Raw genomic sequence first — 14,192 nt, forward strand, 5'->3', positions numbered from 1 at the left:
CATAAGCTATCTGGTGTGTCTTTTTTGCACATTTTCGCGCATATCATTCAGGTATCATAAAATTACCCCTTCTCTTAACAAAAGAACATTTTCGTCGCTTTGTCATCCACGCGACAATCGAATCTTGCCGTTCAAGCTGTCTCATGAAACGCAACATTCAGAAACGCACGGCTGTCACAGCAGTCTGCGGTAGATGTCAGTTCACCGGAAATAGCAAATCGCTCTTTTTCCGGTGCAAAGTAGCCGATTGCAGTAGACACATTTTGCCCTGCTGGACAAAACTGATTGAAAATGGTAAGTTTTGCAACAAAATGCAGTGTCTGGCCGAAGAATTTGTTACCGCTGGGCCGTGGGTAACCAACGGATCGAGTTACGAGCGATTTATGCTCTATTTTGTGGGCAAATTAATCGAAACAAGATTGTTGTTTGGCGTGTTGTGCTACTTGACGGATTTGCCCAGCGATCGCCTTGTTGACATCGGCTGCTTGGCTGCTCTACTCTGGAGGATATAATTAACTCGTTCCTTTTTCGCAGTCTCTCGTAATTCCAGAAAAGTTCCAACACATTCTCCGTGTGCTCAGCACCAACATCGACGGCAAGCGCACGGTACCGATTGCGCTGACCGCAATCAAGGGTGTCGGCAGGCGCTATGCCCATGTCGTGCTGAAGAAGGCCGATGTCGATCCGTTCAAGCGCGCCGGTGAGTGCTCGGATGAGGAGGTGGAGAAAATCATCACCATCATCTCCAACCCGCGCCACTACAAAATTCCGGACTGGTTCTTGAACAGGCAGAAGGATATCGTCGACGGCAAGTACATGCAACTGACGTCGTCCAACATCGACTCGAAGCTGCGTGAAGATTTGGAGCGACTGAAGCGCATCCACGCACATCGTGGTATGCGTCACCACTGGGGTCTGCGTGTCCGCGGCCAGCACACGAAGACCACTGGCCGTCGTGGACGCACCGTCGGTGTGTCGAAGAAGAAGTAAGCGGCTATCCGACGGGGTGGTCCTATGGCGTGTGCCGTTATGGTTCTTTCCAACAATGCTGGACGCAATTGGCTCTTTTCGGGAATGTGTTTTGGGCACACCCGGAAATATGCGGACAGAGAAGAAAAAGCATTGGAGCTCGCTTGGAGAAAAACTACAACACACTCAGAGGAAACTGTCGTGGGAACGGAGGAAGTGTATTTAAACAAAAGGACCCTTTATTGTGCATTCGAGTGATGAGTGATGCGCAGAACTATGCAATAAATGGTTCTTAATGAAAACCTAAAGCAAGCTAAGTGTGCTTAGTGATCGTCACATCCGAAAATGGTGCTTCAAAGTGTCGACCACTCCCGATCCGTTGTGGTTCCGTTATTTTTTACTGTCCCCAAAATGGTGAAATTGTGCTCTTTCTTTCGGTTTGTCCAATAACCATGAATCTCACCGCGACACTAGTTTAAGTTGCTTTATTTCGGGTGAATTCCAAACCATGTGTTTGTTAACGATACACCGGGCATATCCCGGTCGCGTACTCGGCCATACGGGCATTTCCGACTTACTCTCAACTTACAGTTATTAAGCGCTTTACGGTACGCATTCCGACTAACGGCAATTTCTGCCGCTGCCGTTCGTTGTTTGTGTCTGGTTTGTTTTATAATTGAATCGAGATAAGTCGCGTGTGTGAGGTTTGCATCTTATTTAACTTTAAAATTGCACCATTACACTCCACGCATCAACGGTTTTATTACACTTTCGAAGCAATTGGAAGATACTTTTTTTGCCGTTCTTCAATAGATTAAATAGTTAGTACTCGCTGTTGACACCGATGTCGGCAGTCAATTATACGCGAGAAGTTTCGCAACGCACCACTTACGACCGTCCAAATTCTCGTAGTTGAGTTCTTCCACAAGTAGATAAAGTTATAGGCATAAATAATGTTAAAAGGGAGCGTACTAGCGCTTAGACAGGGGTTTGTAATTTTGACGTCACTCGCTCCAGAATAAGGAATGTTTGACGTATATAGGGATGGAGCAATTGTTTAGCAATGGTGTTTAACGTTTGTTTTTATACTTTTTATCGTATTCGAGTAAGTGCGTGTTTTTTTGGAGTCTTCTCACTCTTGAACATCTCACTGAACAGTTAAATTAAACGCTAAACAGTACTGATGTTATCGATAATTGACCACAATACGTGTTTTTCACGAGTGATTAAAACCACGAAATTTTGCATCTAGCTATTCTCAACGAAACGATACGAACCAATGGCAAATGAAACCCTTCGGGATCCCTGTACTCTTCAACAGTAAAAACACCTAAACGGATCCCCGTTGTTGAAATATTTTAATAGAGGCGAGATTCTTAGTTTGCTACCTTCAAGCTTAAAAACAACATATTTCGCGCAACTATAGAGCATTTTTGTAGTAACAGCCTAAGTATTTTTTCGTTTCCTTTCGTTTTGTGAGCATCTGGCGGAAGCGTACGTAAAACACCAGTGAACAGTAATGTTATATATAGCTTCAAGTCAACAAAGATACACCTAGATTCGCCTTATTTGAGTATCGAGAAAGAAGTAATGTCCTCGCGCGGTTAGGCATTATTGGACGATGTAAGAAATCGTATCTTTACGCACTACACTGCACATACATCGTGCTCGCAGCTTTCAACAGCGAATATTAACATTAATATATATGTATATTATGTATATCGTGGCAAATTTTGGTGCAATTCCAGTGAAAACTACATTCACCGAATGTTTAACAATAACCGCGGTTCTCCCAACGGGAGGGCTACACTTACTCATCATCCAGCATTTCCAGAAAAGCCTTCGGAACGAGGCCCTTAAGTAGACCCTGTTTTCCGTTCATGTAGTCGCTATTCGGCGGATTGCATTCACAGACAAAGATCACCTGCAACGATACAGTACACCTTGAGTCCAACGTAACGTTAACAGTCAACCGCAGCAGCGTGTATACCTCATTCGACGTAAGGTTCAGTTCGGTGCCATCCTTCGCATCATACGAGCAGAGAACGCGCGCCCGCTGATATCCCGAATTGACACCAAACTCGACATTGTTCATTCGGCTGGCCATGGCATCGTCCTCGTCCTCGTACCCGGCAACCGGCACGTATGGCTGTGGGCCACCCAAGCTAAATGGGACACCGCGGCACACAGTAACAGGTTCATTTTTTCCCCACGCATCATCGCGCCACAAGAAAAAGAGAATCAGAGAGAAAGAGAGCAATAACGAGACAGCCACACAACGGGGCCAACCACAAGCGGATTGCGCGCTATCGGACACAACCGAGATGATGAGACCTTGGCGTCTCCTTTTTGATCCACATCCAGCCTCTTTTTTTTGTTATCAATTAGTTTGTCATAGGTACTACACTACTATGGAAAGAGCCGCTAAACTACAGATAAGCGATGTGATTTTCGGGAAGACTTCGGGCCACTCCGCTGTGCAGTGCAAGCAACAAAAAAGTACATCAATTTTATGCGTTGCGTAATGTTTCGAAAGGACGTGTAGACTATTTACATGTCGACAGTAGTTTTTAGTTATCCTAGCTAGTCTTTCGCACTGTTATGCAGTTTTTGAAAAGCATTTCAAACTAATAATAACCCAAAAAGAGGGAGTACGAGGTTCAGCCGAGGTTCGCGGGCGCGTGAGGAAAGCATATTTTGATGGGTGGCTGGCTTGCAAAGGCGGCGAAACGCTCGCATGCATCTAGAGTACGGAAATATCGTTCGGGTCACTGCCGGCCACCAGGGCTGCAAGGATACTGTCGTCGACGATCGAAAAGGAATCCGGCGCTGGGGCCGATGGCGAAGCATGCTGGGTAACAGCAGGGCCGGAACCGAGGCTTGCCGGATGCAGTGTTATCGTCTGTTGGTAGTGTTGTGAGCTGTCTTGTGTCTGGGATTTGCTTAGGTAGGGAGGCCCACAAGCGAGATCAACATCCTCACTGTTTACTCTTAATCGTGGCGTTCGAGGGCGCATGCTGTTTGGGTTCGTTTAACAGTTTTGTTACGGTTCATTTCCCATTGTGTACAAAATTCAAGAGCAGCCAAGAGGGGGAAGAGAGAAGAAAAAAAGAGAGAGAGATACAGAGATAGATAGAGAGACAGGCGGGCGCTAGGTAGAAAATGTCAAACAGAGCGCGATAAAAAAGGGTTTTGTCAAGTTGCTTTCATTGAACAAGCAATAATAGAACAAAATCACAGTTGGGAGAAGCAATAAATCAATGGAACACAGTACTAACGGCTACAGTGTAGCAACAACCTCGCTGAGACAGTGTCTGCCGCACCTACCTGACCAACTCTCGCTGCAAATCGGACATAATCTTATTGCATTGACCATAGTAGCGAACCTGTGCCTCGACTAGTGAATGCAGATGGCGCAAGTGCGTGGCTTGCGTAGTACTTATGCCCTCCAGCAGCAGCTTGGTGATCTCTGCCTGTCGATCGAACTCGGATTGGGCTACCCGTAGATCGCGTTCCGCCTGTAACATTGAACCAGAGAAGAAATAAGTGGCTTATCAAAGTACGCCAACATCGAGTGATACTTGACGCTACTTCGCATGCCGTTGGAGGATGTAACAAATCATAAAATCAAACTTAAACTGTGATGTACGCAAGCGATGTGGTTGCATAAGGTAACTTAATCAAACAAATCATTTTCTGTTCACGTTACAATCTGCTACTAAATCGGTTTGCGAGTGTTTCGGGACAACTGTACCTGCTCTAGTGCCACTTCTGGAGAAATTCCATCCTTCTGCACGCCGAAGCAGCACAAGAAATGTGCGTATTAGTTATTGCCTTTTCATTTTAAGAACGATTTCATCGCAATCAAAACTATTCGCTCGTTGCGCGACAAAATAAGATTACTTTGATCAAACTTTTGACTTCTCGAAGTTGTAGAAGAATACACTACGGCAACAGGCCGTAGGATAAGTCGATATCCGAGCAAAAGTACACGAATGCTTACCGTTTGCTGGCCAATCATGCTGCGCGCTTTACGGGCGCGATTTTTACACGCATCCAAATCCAATCTGCGGAAAGTTGAATTGACACGCTAGAAAATCGTTTGCCGTGGCGGACGTTCTTGCTTACCGCTTGCTTTCTAATATGCCCTTCTCCTTGGTGATAATTTTCATTTCACCCTCGAGGAACTTTTTCAGCGGCTGTATGAAACACATTCCAGCCGAACCGATAAAGTCACGTTCGCAGGAGCCGAGCTTCTGCTGTGCTTGGCCTACTTTGATCAACGCACTGCCGTACGGACCGTCCTGGCCGAACTCGCCCCCACCTTCAATCATGTCCAAACCAAGGTACTCCAGGTTGCTGAGACGTTTTGGTTTCTGCTTTTCTATTTTTTCAAATATAAAGTCCTCAACTCTGTTGGCTGGATTCGGTATGAGGGCTGCTTCCGTGTCCCGCACGATTTTCTCCGTCCACAGTTTGGCCGAATCGGAACGCTCGCTCAAGTGCTCGAACCGGGCGTCCATTTCGGTTTTCTCCGACGTTCCGAGTTTTTCCTCCGTTAACTTACAGGAAGAGAGCGTACCGCAAGTGAAATATTAACGCATCAAACGACCCATCAACATATCCCGCTTTACATACTTGCACGACCCGAGACAGTGTGGAGCCCGCGCCCTTCACAAACTTTTTCACATCAAACTCCGGCATTTTGATATTCATCTTTACAATCCGATGCACGCGCGGGCGAGCACTTAGCTTAGTGTTATCAAAGGACTGCAAATCGATGGAGCAGAATCTTTACCAAGTAGCCAGCAAGAAAACAGGTACGCCCTTGCAATTACCAGAACAAAATGTTGCAATGCGGAGCGAATGGGAAAACGAAAACCTTGTTGTTACAAATCCTTTGTTGTTTTTCTGCAGTCTAAAGAGGTGACATTTATTATTGATTTTTCTCGCTGTGCTGCAGTTGACATTTGGCGTAGCAGTCGGCATTAATCCTGTTCCAAACACCGACTCACCATTTACTCCGACAAAGCAACGTGCTTTTGACAGTCCAATGTTTACAAATAGAGCACCGCAGAGCGGAAAGTGGCGCAAATGGGATCGCAGAGATGATCAAGAAATCGAATATGTGCGAAAGTTTAGAATATATCTGGTCCCTTTAAATAAGTGTGTGATACTTCTTTCGTTACCGAAGATGAGTGAGTATCTGTTGGTTTGAACTGTTGCAGAATTTATAAGAAAAATAAATTCTGGCGTACAGCTTATATAAATACGGCCCAGTTCGTTCCTCGAAGGGTAACGAAAACTTACCTAAGAGCTCACCTAAAATCATCGTGAAAAAAAATCGAGAATCGAGTTTGAAGACTTTATTCCAAGTTATGCCATAGGATAGTTCAATCAGGAGCAAAGCTCGTCAGTTCAGTTCACAGTGCCGCCAGATTCACTTGTAAAGATCACAAACGATCCCATTTAGTATGCTACCGCTGGACTGGAAACAAACGTTTTCGTTGAAATTCACCAGCAGCTGCTTACACTTTCCGTACGCGGACAGTATGCTGCGTGGATACTCGTAACCGAGGCTGGCCGCGTCCCAGCGAAGGCGCACTAGATAGACAACGTCGGGAAAGAGTACGATCTGTTCCGTCAGGCTCACCTGGAGGCTACCGTTAAACGCTACATCACAGATTATATGCTCCTTCTGGTAGATGGTCTGTCGGGTGTTGCTACACTTGGTGGAGATTTCTACGCTAAGCTTTTCCGTGTATGTTTCCTGCCGCACATCACCGAGGGTTAGCTGTGGCAACAAGCGGCTGTTTATGCTGAGCGATTTGAGCACGATGAACCGATTGCTGCTGACGCTTGCTTCGAACTCCATCTCGTCCCCAATTATCAGTGGCCGCACCGCCTTGTAGTGTATACGCTGCACCGGTATCCAACCGGATTTGTCACCGGCGATCGGTGTGAAGTTTGTAAAACTGCAACCCACGATCGTGTCCTTGAGCGTGTCGGGCAGCTCGATATCCTGGAGCACCGTCTTCATGCTGTCCGGGCTGATTTCGAGCCGGTTCTGCTCGCACTCGGTGATACACCAGGCCCGCACGAGGCAGATAATGTTGTCCTTCACCCCAGTAATGTTGTAATTATCCTCCAGTATCAGATCGACACAGTCCTTCGACAGGTGGTGGTTACTTTCGAGGATAATGTTGCTCAGACTCATGCCGGACGACAGAAAATGCCGCAAAACGCACATGCACGAGTAGATAATATCGTCCAGGTTCATCCGGTACGCTATGTCGAGTATTTTCAGCACGTTGTTCGGTTTAATGTTCTTGCCGAAGTAGTTTACGCACTTTTTGTGCAAACTGTCGATCATGTACTTCTCTGCGCAGTAGTACAGCTCCAGCAGCTCTTCTATGTTTTTCATGCCATCAAAGTCGATGGACCCGGCGTAAATGTACTCAAGCATGCACTCGAACACGTTTTGTTTAATATCAGCGATGTGGACCGTCTGCTTCTCGGCCAGCGCGCCATAGAACATCGTTTCGAACACCGGGCTGGCCGCGGACAGGATCAGCTTATGGCAATGGAAGATCGCGTCGTTCACGCGGAACGAACAATCGACTAGATGATTGTTTTTGCGCAGTTCGTTGAACCGCTGCCCGAAGTCGGCGCTGTGCCCCTCGGGCGACAACATGTCGTCTGATGGTATCTGAAAACGAGATCACAAAGTAAGATCAGTTTGTGTTGAACACGCGTATTGTACTTGTACCGAGACGGGTTGAAGTGCAAAAATGCCGAACTCAAAGAGACAGAGAGCCAGCTGCCTTCCCCTTTCCTCCGAACCAATCAACATGGTGGACATTGAAAGGAGGAAAACATTGAACTTGAAATCGCTCTGAAGTCGCAGATAGTAAATGGCATTTTATCGGTTACGCAATACACGAGTCTAAACAGGATTTATTAAAGCTTAATACTTGCGATAAGAAACTATAAAGCATTGAACACTCCGAAGGCGGGGAGTGGTTGTAAACTGTAGTATCCCTCGATTCACGCGAGCATGATTCAGCGTGAGGTCATTGACGGGCTGCCGGCGCAAAAATGTTGCAGTTACTTATTATTACTAAGTACATTAAACATTGCTCCAAAGAAGCAGTTACCGATTTGAATACAATGAACTGAGTCGGCTGGCGAACGAACCTAACGACAATCAGTGTTATCTAACCCACGAACTTTAGCTAAAGTAGCACAAAAGACTCACTAGTTATCTTTGCGCTGCCGAATGAGTTGGCATAAAGGCGGTTTTCTAGACGCAGATTTACACGAATTGTGGCGAGAGCACCACCTTATCAATCCGGTGGATATTCCCCATTTTTGTCACAGATTTTCACAATCTCATGTTGATTTTATCAACTGCGACCACACGAATGGGGTAGGACTGTTCGCTTAGCATAAGCAATTTTCCCTCGAACTCGGATTGCCCACCTATGCACATAAGGTTCCCGAGTGTTGCTGAAACCGTGTCAACCTAAGGTCATTGTCCAGTAGCCGGGACGGGTTTTGACGACGTCTCGCGTTCGGGCCGCGCCTCCATGGCCGTCGGTCAGATGGTGGTTCTCCGGTGCGCTCGCAACTATTAAATCATCGCACGCGAGCGTTGAACGCTCAATAACACTGAAACGAGGCAACACGCGGCAGAAAACCTGTGCGACTTGAACTTGAACTTCGTTCCATGGCTGCCGCACCGTACAGTTTCCGCGCCGGGTGGGGAGGACACAGGCTCGCTTCTCCTGCGTTATGTGCTCTCGCCTTCCGTTCTCATGCTCGGGCAGCCTCGCCTCTTCTTTGACTTTACATCATCCTTTTCCTGCGGCATCTTGCCTTACCTTCGATTCCATACTGAGTGCTCCGAAACGAGTCGTGACGCGCGATCCGTTCCTTCAATGGACGCTGCGAAAGACGCTTGCGTTCTGCTTGGTGGGCAGAGTTGTTGATGACCGGTCGGTCGCAAGAAAAAAAACTTGTGGATTGTGGCGGTTCACACTGACAAACGCGGGGACATTACGTAATGCGTCACTCCGAACATCAAGCAGCGGCAATTTGCCGTATTTGTCCTCTCTCTTGCCGGGAGGTCACAAGATGTGCGAAGATTTGTGCTCGGCCCGAGACAGACACAACTTCCAGTGCATTCAAAGCCGGGGAGGGGGACTCCCGAAGGGCTGGCAGCAAGGTCACCAACCAGATACCCTGCAGATGCTGGATTCGTGGATAAAGATGAACTCGTCCTTCTGCCTGCTTTTATGAGCTGCTGTTGCACATCGGTCCCGGAACGGTCCACGGTCGCCCTGGAGAGACACACGAACGCCGCGACAGCGACCGATTGACGGAAACACGGATCGAACTCGACTGACCAGCTCGGAACCACAACCGCGAGCGCCGCAGAGGTTTGCGTGTCGCGGTCCACTCGCGATACCTCGCGGCACGCGTTAGAACACTCGCCTGTGTTTGTACCGTCCACCGTACCGAGAACTAGAACGAACGCACACCACTCCGTGTTTGAGTTCAGACACACGCGCACACACCGTCGGGTGGAATCTTCACGGCCATTCAATGAGGAGAAAATTGATACGCAATGTAAATTGAACCTTTCCTGGCAAAAACTTATCTCCGGGACATTACTCAGTACACTCCCATTGATTGTACTGCATCTGCTACTGAACATTATGACTGGATGCCCTGCGTTCAAATCGTGTCCTCACACTACGCAAACGTAGTTCGCGATGCTTTGCCGTGTTAAAAAATCGAATCAAACAAAACTGCATGAAAATTCTACTTACGCGGTATGATTTTACCTCGATTGAGCTCAATCAACTAAATGCTGCTTCGTCTTGCGGCAGCAATGGAAAACGTAATCGGATGAGTTGTTTACATTTCGATGGCACACTTTGCATTGTCACTCCCACCCCGCTAGGGCGCTAGTGTTCGTGAGCGCGTCTGATTTATCATTATCAGCTGTTCCGCGAGTCCAAGACGCTCAACGAACTAAGAAAAAAAAAACACAAGACGCTGTCCATGAGCGAACGAACAAAGCCCCGCATCTACCCGGAAAGCCACAGGCCTGCGCGCGGCGTGCTGGACTTGCTGCGGTACCGAGGATGCGTCCTCTACGATGGCTTCCGACCACGATCTGTTTCCGTCCATTAGTGATGGAGGCGCCCGGTAATTGCGCGAAAACATACGAAATCCACGTGGCCCATTAATGATGGTTAACTTTACTCGACTATGAGAAAAACATTGGCTAAAAAAATGAGACGCTCATTATTCCACTCAACGACATTATTAAAATAAGTGGTTGCCTCTTGCACTTAAAAATGTAAGTAAGCTCTTCAAAGACTTCATCTATGATCGTGTTGCGCCACCATTTTCTTCCACAGACCTCCGACAACACTCGAAAATGCCGCGGTTCCTGTTCTCGTGCCAGGGGCTACTTTTGGTGATTATTGTATGGAAATATGCCGAGAGAGAGGACACCCGCAGCGAGGACCCACTAGAGTCGATTTGCGAGTACGACGTAAAGCAACTCTGTCCGGAATGTTTCACCGACAGTTCCGTGTGTCGGGGGATTGGTGAAATATTTAAGCCTCAATATGATAGCTGGTCCAGCAGAATCAACGGTCTGTTCAGCGCACATACCACCACACTTGGTACCTTGGGCAAGACGAACGCTTTGGCGGTCATGAAACGGTTAAATCGGAAAGAAACTATTGAGCAACTCTTGCGCGAATTCTGCGCAACCGATGCGACCGACACCCATAGATGCGCATGGTCCCGATCGGGAACACTGAGGGTAGCATCAGCGTTTGTGGCCGATACAATTTTGGACAGGCGTCGCATTGAAGGATGTATTTTTTGTCCGACGAGCATCAATCATTTATCGCTGCAACGTTTTCTGTCAACGATCGAGCCAACGGCCATCGAGCTGTGGAAGCTGCTGGTGATACGGACGAATGCCGAACCATTGATTTTGAAGCTTCTGTCCCAGCAACAGACAGCCTTTCCGGTGCCGACACTGCTGCACACGTTTGGATTTTCTATCATCGAAAGCTACGAAGGTGAGCCGTTAAACAACTTCTACGATCACCATCCGTCGGTACAAATGTTGATTGCACGGGAGCTGATCAAAGCCGCATTCAGGTTTACCGAAGGAGCGAGCGGATTCAGGTGAGCTGCGCATAGGATTTTCTGATCGTGTGGCCCTTCACATATAAATTCTGTTTCACAGATTTTACCTCACCGACCTCAGCCCTGACAATGTGGCAGTAAAGCTGACAGAGGACTCCAGAAAGGTGACGGTGTCTTTGGTGGACTTGGACAACCTCATTGTGTTGGATAGTCTGTCCGATGGGCTTCGCTCCGACCAACCTCACGTGCACGGCAAGATCGAATGTGACGGATGCTTTGCGTACGTGCAGGACGATGTTTGCGGTCATCGCAGCAGTGATCTGAACTACTTTGCGGTATGCCAGGTATTAACCGTGGCAACAATATGTCCCATCCTATTTATTGAATGTCTTTTAACAACAATTATACTAAACCGTTTAGAACAGTAACAGTAATTCAATGCTTAATTTTGCTTCCATTTCCAGCTACTACACGGAAACCTCAACGGAAACGCGGAGGTTGGACTGCTTCATTTGGTCACCGATGAAGTCACCGACGCAGCTCAGACACTGCACGATCTGCTCGACGAATGCGTTCACTGCCAGCCACCGAGCTGCCGCAACCGATCCGCAATCCTCGAGGAAGTGTTGAACGTGTTGGATCAATGCTTGGCGTGACCAGACCGTTTCTACTTCACGTACTTTTTGTTGGTGGCGTTCCGCTTACCACCGAACTGACGATCGGTGCGTTCGTCCTCGGCCAGGGCCTGCACGCTTTGTATATACTCTCGCAGTTCCTTCAGCTCACACATCGCCTTCTTCGTGAGGTGTCCCTCCGGAGTAGTGGGATGCTCGAAGATCAGCATGCTGATCGCTTCCTTGAGTACACTTTCTGCCATTTGCAAGTGTTTCTAGAGACGGGCATGATTGGTTAGGCCCAATTTGAGCACCCTCTAGCTGCCACCCCTATGATCTTTCTTACCTGCAGTTCCGGTGTCTTGATTTCGCCCGTATCGTGGTTTCTCCGCGACAGTTCCACCAGCGCCGCATGATACTCGTACAAAGCGATGCCCGTCAGGCGCGATATTCCTGGGTCTAGCGCCCGCAGAATCTGTAGCATCTCTTCACACAACTCCAGCTTACGCTTCAGGGCTTGCCGGGGCACGTTCTGCGGGTCACACGATATGCACATGCTGCGCAGCTCACCGGCCAGATTTTGTTTGGCCTCCAGCACCAGGGCATGCTGCGGGTTGAGAGTTTTCGAATGCTTGCCAATCACTCTCTCCAGGTTGCGAATGTCCAGTGCTTGGCCGGGAACGATAAACCTGTCAGCATGAGGTGGAAAACACCAACCAATGGATGGGGCCTCTTACCACAGCTGGAAACGTCTTCGCGGGCCTCGCTCATAATCTCATTCACGTACCGCCTCTGCAGCTGGTGGCCACAGAGATTGCATTCCCATTTTGGGCTGTGAATAAAATAGTATTAAGGTTATTTATGTAAAGCGAACCGTGTTGGCTGATCAATGAACTCGATATTTAATGTAGTGACGGGGTCTGGTAGAACTCACGCTTGATCGTCGAATAAGCAAAGACCCTCTTCACATTCGGTGCACTTGATCGAACTCAGGTGCGTGCCGAGCTCCGTGGGATCCCGACAGCGGGCACAGGCGCAGATGAAGTACTTCCCTTTGCGTAGATGCGTTTGCCGTTCGAAGGTGCTCTGTAAGGAAACGGAAACGGTAGTAGCCCCTCTCCCAAACCCGGTTCCGGCATCGACGGGGACTTACGAACAACACTCGCGTGTAGTTGTAGTAGAGCAGATCGCCCGCTTTGATAGCAACGGCCGCGTACAGCCGCAACTTGGACATGCCGTCCACCGCGATCAACGTGTTCGTTTGGCAGTTGTGCGTCATGAGCGAAGTGCGCGGGAACAGCCCTCGGGCCAGGTTGTTTATCTGCACCCCCTGGCTGTCCATGTTGCCCCGTATCTCGAACGTGTTCACGTCCAGGACGCCGCAGATGCGTTGCAGCAGCTCGGGCGTCACCGCGAGATCGTCGATCGTGCGGAACGCTTCCTCGCGCATCATCGGCTCCACGACGTACTGCTCGTGGATGGCCCAGATCTCTGTGCCCCTGCGGCTACCGCAGTGCGATTCCATCGCCATCAGCTGCTCGAACCGGTCCCGGTGTCCGCGGTACAACAGCAGACAGCGCACGGGCGTGACGATGTTGAAATGGTCGAAGAGGAAGTTCTTGCCCAAACTGGTGGCCCGCTCGTAGAACTCGCACTCCACTGAGTCGTGCTGCTGGCAGTCACGACAGAGCGGTGCCTTGTGGCACTTTCTGATCGAGGCGAGGAATGTTTTGTGCAACGTCGATCAGTGGTAGTGCCTTTGGTACGTGTGTGCGTTCGTTGCTTTACACTCACTTGCAGGTCCTCATGGCCGCCCGCAGACAGCTCAAGCAGCTAATGTCTGCATCCCAGTAGGGTCCCACGACGATCGGATCCTCCGCCAGAATCAGTTCACCCGGTTTGATGTTCCGCCGCGCAACTAGGAACCTGGAATGACATGGAACACGTCCCTGGACTCCCTTGCAATGTTTGCACCCTTCAAACGGCCCCCGGAACGTACCTTCCGAGCTCCTCGCTTTTCCGTACTTCACACAGCTCCTCAAAACTGCTCGCCATGCTGCGCCCACTCGACAGGTCGACCGAAACTGGCCGCTGGTTTCCCCGGGGACTATCGGCCGTAATTTGGTGTATTAGATAAGTGTACAAAACCGATGGCGCGCACTCAGCAATCCCATGGTGTTGTCCCACGGCCTCTGGTTGATGTGCGCGCACAGACCTGATCAAATATTCCGTGGCGTCGATTTCGCGCACGTGTTGCGACTGCGCACAGCAGAGGCTCAAATCCGTTACCCGGCAACGGGCTAGTAGTGCTCTAGGTATTATTTTTAGCCAACGTTCCAATAAAGCAGGCGGCCCTCCCAAACAACCCGCTCGATGCGACTGCGATCGCGTTTCCAAGACAGCAATCAAACGTTACGTTGTTAGCGGGCC

General features: G+C 48.9%; 5 protein-coding genes across 10 annotated transcripts; 2 read left to right on the plus strand and 3 right to left on the minus strand.

The window, feature by feature from the left end:
- Nucleotides 1-228: 228 nt before the first annotated feature.
- LOC131205818 (small ribosomal subunit protein uS13) lies at nt 229-1,277 on the plus strand. Its single transcript, XM_058198078.1, has 2 exons — nt 229-294; nt 535-1,277. The coding sequence occupies exons 1-2, from the start codon at nt 292-294 to the stop codon at nt 988-990; spliced, it is 459 nt and encodes a 152-aa protein (XP_058054061.1). The 5' UTR covers nt 229-291; the 3' UTR covers nt 991-1,277.
- A 177-nt stretch (nt 1,278-1,454) lies between these two features.
- On the minus strand, nt 1,455-5,881 carry LOC131206580 (endophilin-B1). Of its 5 annotated transcripts, XM_058199184.1 has the most exons (8): nt 5,808-5,881; nt 5,608-5,739; nt 5,098-5,531; nt 4,973-5,036; nt 4,724-4,759; nt 4,297-4,487; nt 2,960-3,134; nt 1,455-2,893 (listed from the first exon to the last, which is right to left on the minus strand). In XM_058199184.1, the coding sequence occupies exons 2-8, from the start codon at nt 5,683-5,685 to the stop codon at nt 2,780-2,782; spliced, it is 1,092 nt and encodes a 363-aa protein (XP_058055167.1). In that variant the 5' UTR covers nt 5,686-5,739; nt 5,808-5,881; the 3' UTR covers nt 1,455-2,779. The 5 variants fall into 5 exon arrangements, with proteins under 5 accessions (XP_058055167.1, XP_058055166.1, XP_058055169.1 ...); XM_058199183.1 differs by having other exon boundaries at nt 5,608-5,875; XM_058199186.1 differs by lacking the exon at nt 4,724-4,759 and having other exon boundaries at nt 5,608-5,875.
- Nucleotides 5,882-6,353: 472 nt separating this feature from the next.
- On the minus strand, nt 6,354-9,374 carry LOC131213936 (BTB/POZ domain-containing protein 6-A). 2 transcript variants are annotated; one of them, XM_058208174.1, is made up of 2 exons: nt 8,853-9,374; nt 6,354-7,678 (listed from the first exon to the last, which is right to left on the minus strand). In XM_058208174.1, exons 1-2 carry the CDS (start codon nt 8,862-8,864, stop codon nt 6,410-6,412), a joined length of 1,281 nt encoding a protein of 426 aa, XP_058064157.1. In that variant the 5' UTR covers nt 8,865-9,374; the 3' UTR covers nt 6,354-6,409. The 2 variants fall into 2 exon arrangements, with proteins under 2 accessions (XP_058064157.1, XP_058064166.1); XM_058208183.1 differs by lacking the exon at nt 8,853-9,374 and adding an exon at nt 8,228-8,349.
- A 1,046-nt stretch (nt 9,375-10,420) lies between these two features.
- Nucleotides 10,421-11,804, plus strand: LOC131215281 (uncharacterized). Its single transcript, XM_058209670.1, has 3 exons — nt 10,421-11,187; nt 11,249-11,492; nt 11,613-11,804. The coding sequence occupies exons 1-3, from the start codon at nt 10,421-10,423 to the stop codon at nt 11,802-11,804; spliced, it is 1,203 nt and encodes a 400-aa protein (XP_058065653.1).
- LOC131212259 (SET domain-containing protein SmydA-8-like) lies at nt 11,518-13,945 on the minus strand. Its single transcript, XM_058206056.1, has 7 exons — nt 13,762-13,945; nt 13,557-13,688; nt 12,916-13,471; nt 12,697-12,848; nt 12,500-12,594; nt 12,109-12,431; nt 11,518-12,037 (listed from the first exon to the last, which is right to left on the minus strand). Exons 1-7 carry the CDS (start codon nt 13,815-13,817, stop codon nt 11,816-11,818), a joined length of 1,536 nt encoding a protein of 511 aa, XP_058062039.1. The 5' UTR covers nt 13,818-13,945; the 3' UTR covers nt 11,518-11,815.
- Nucleotides 13,946-14,192: the final 247 nt, after the last annotated feature.

This window comes from Anopheles bellator, chromosome 1, assembly GCF_943735745.2.
Source record: "Anopheles bellator chromosome 1, idAnoBellAS_SP24_06.2, whole genome shotgun sequence".
In the NCBI taxonomy this organism is placed as follows: Eukaryota; Metazoa; Arthropoda; class Insecta; order Diptera; family Culicidae; genus Anopheles; species Anopheles bellator.

Bases quoted from the DNA above. Each gene is read 5' to 3' on its own strand.
- LOC131215281 (XM_058209670.1), top strand. From the start codon at position 10,421: ATGCCGCGGTTCCTGTTCTCGTGCCAGGGGCTACTTTTGGTGATTATT. The intron at 11,188-11,248 runs GTGAGCTGCGCA...TCTGTTTCACAG, and splicing joins GAAGGAGCGAGCGGATTCAG to ATTTTACCTCACCGACCTCA. The intron at 11,493-11,612 runs GTATTAACCGTG...TTCCATTTCCAG, and splicing joins ACTACTTTGCGGTATGCCAG to CTACTACACGGAAACCTCAA.
- LOC131212259 (XM_058206056.1), bottom strand. From the start codon at position 13,817: ATGGCGAGCAGTTTTGAGGAGCTGTGTGAAGTACGGAAAAGCGAGGAG. The intron at 12,595-12,696 runs GTGAGTTCTACC...TTTTATTCACAG, and splicing joins TGCTTATTCGACGATCAAGC to CCCAAAATGGGAATGCAATC. The intron at 12,432-12,499 runs GTAAGAGGCCCC...TTCCCGGCCAAG, and splicing joins CGAAGACGTTTCCAGCTGTG to CACTGGACATTCGCAACCTG.
- LOC131206580 (XM_058199184.1), bottom strand. From the start codon at position 5,685: ATGAATATCAAAATGCCGGAGTTTGATGTGAAAAAGTTTGTGAAGGGC. The intron at 4,760-4,972 runs GTAAGCATTCGT...TTCGGCGTGCAG, and splicing joins GCATGATTGGCCAGCAAACG to AAGGATGGAATTTCTCCAGA. The intron at 3,135-4,296 runs GTAGGTGCGGCA...TGTCCCATTTAG, and splicing joins TTGCAGCGAGAGTTGGTCAG to CTTGGGTGGCCCACAGCCAT.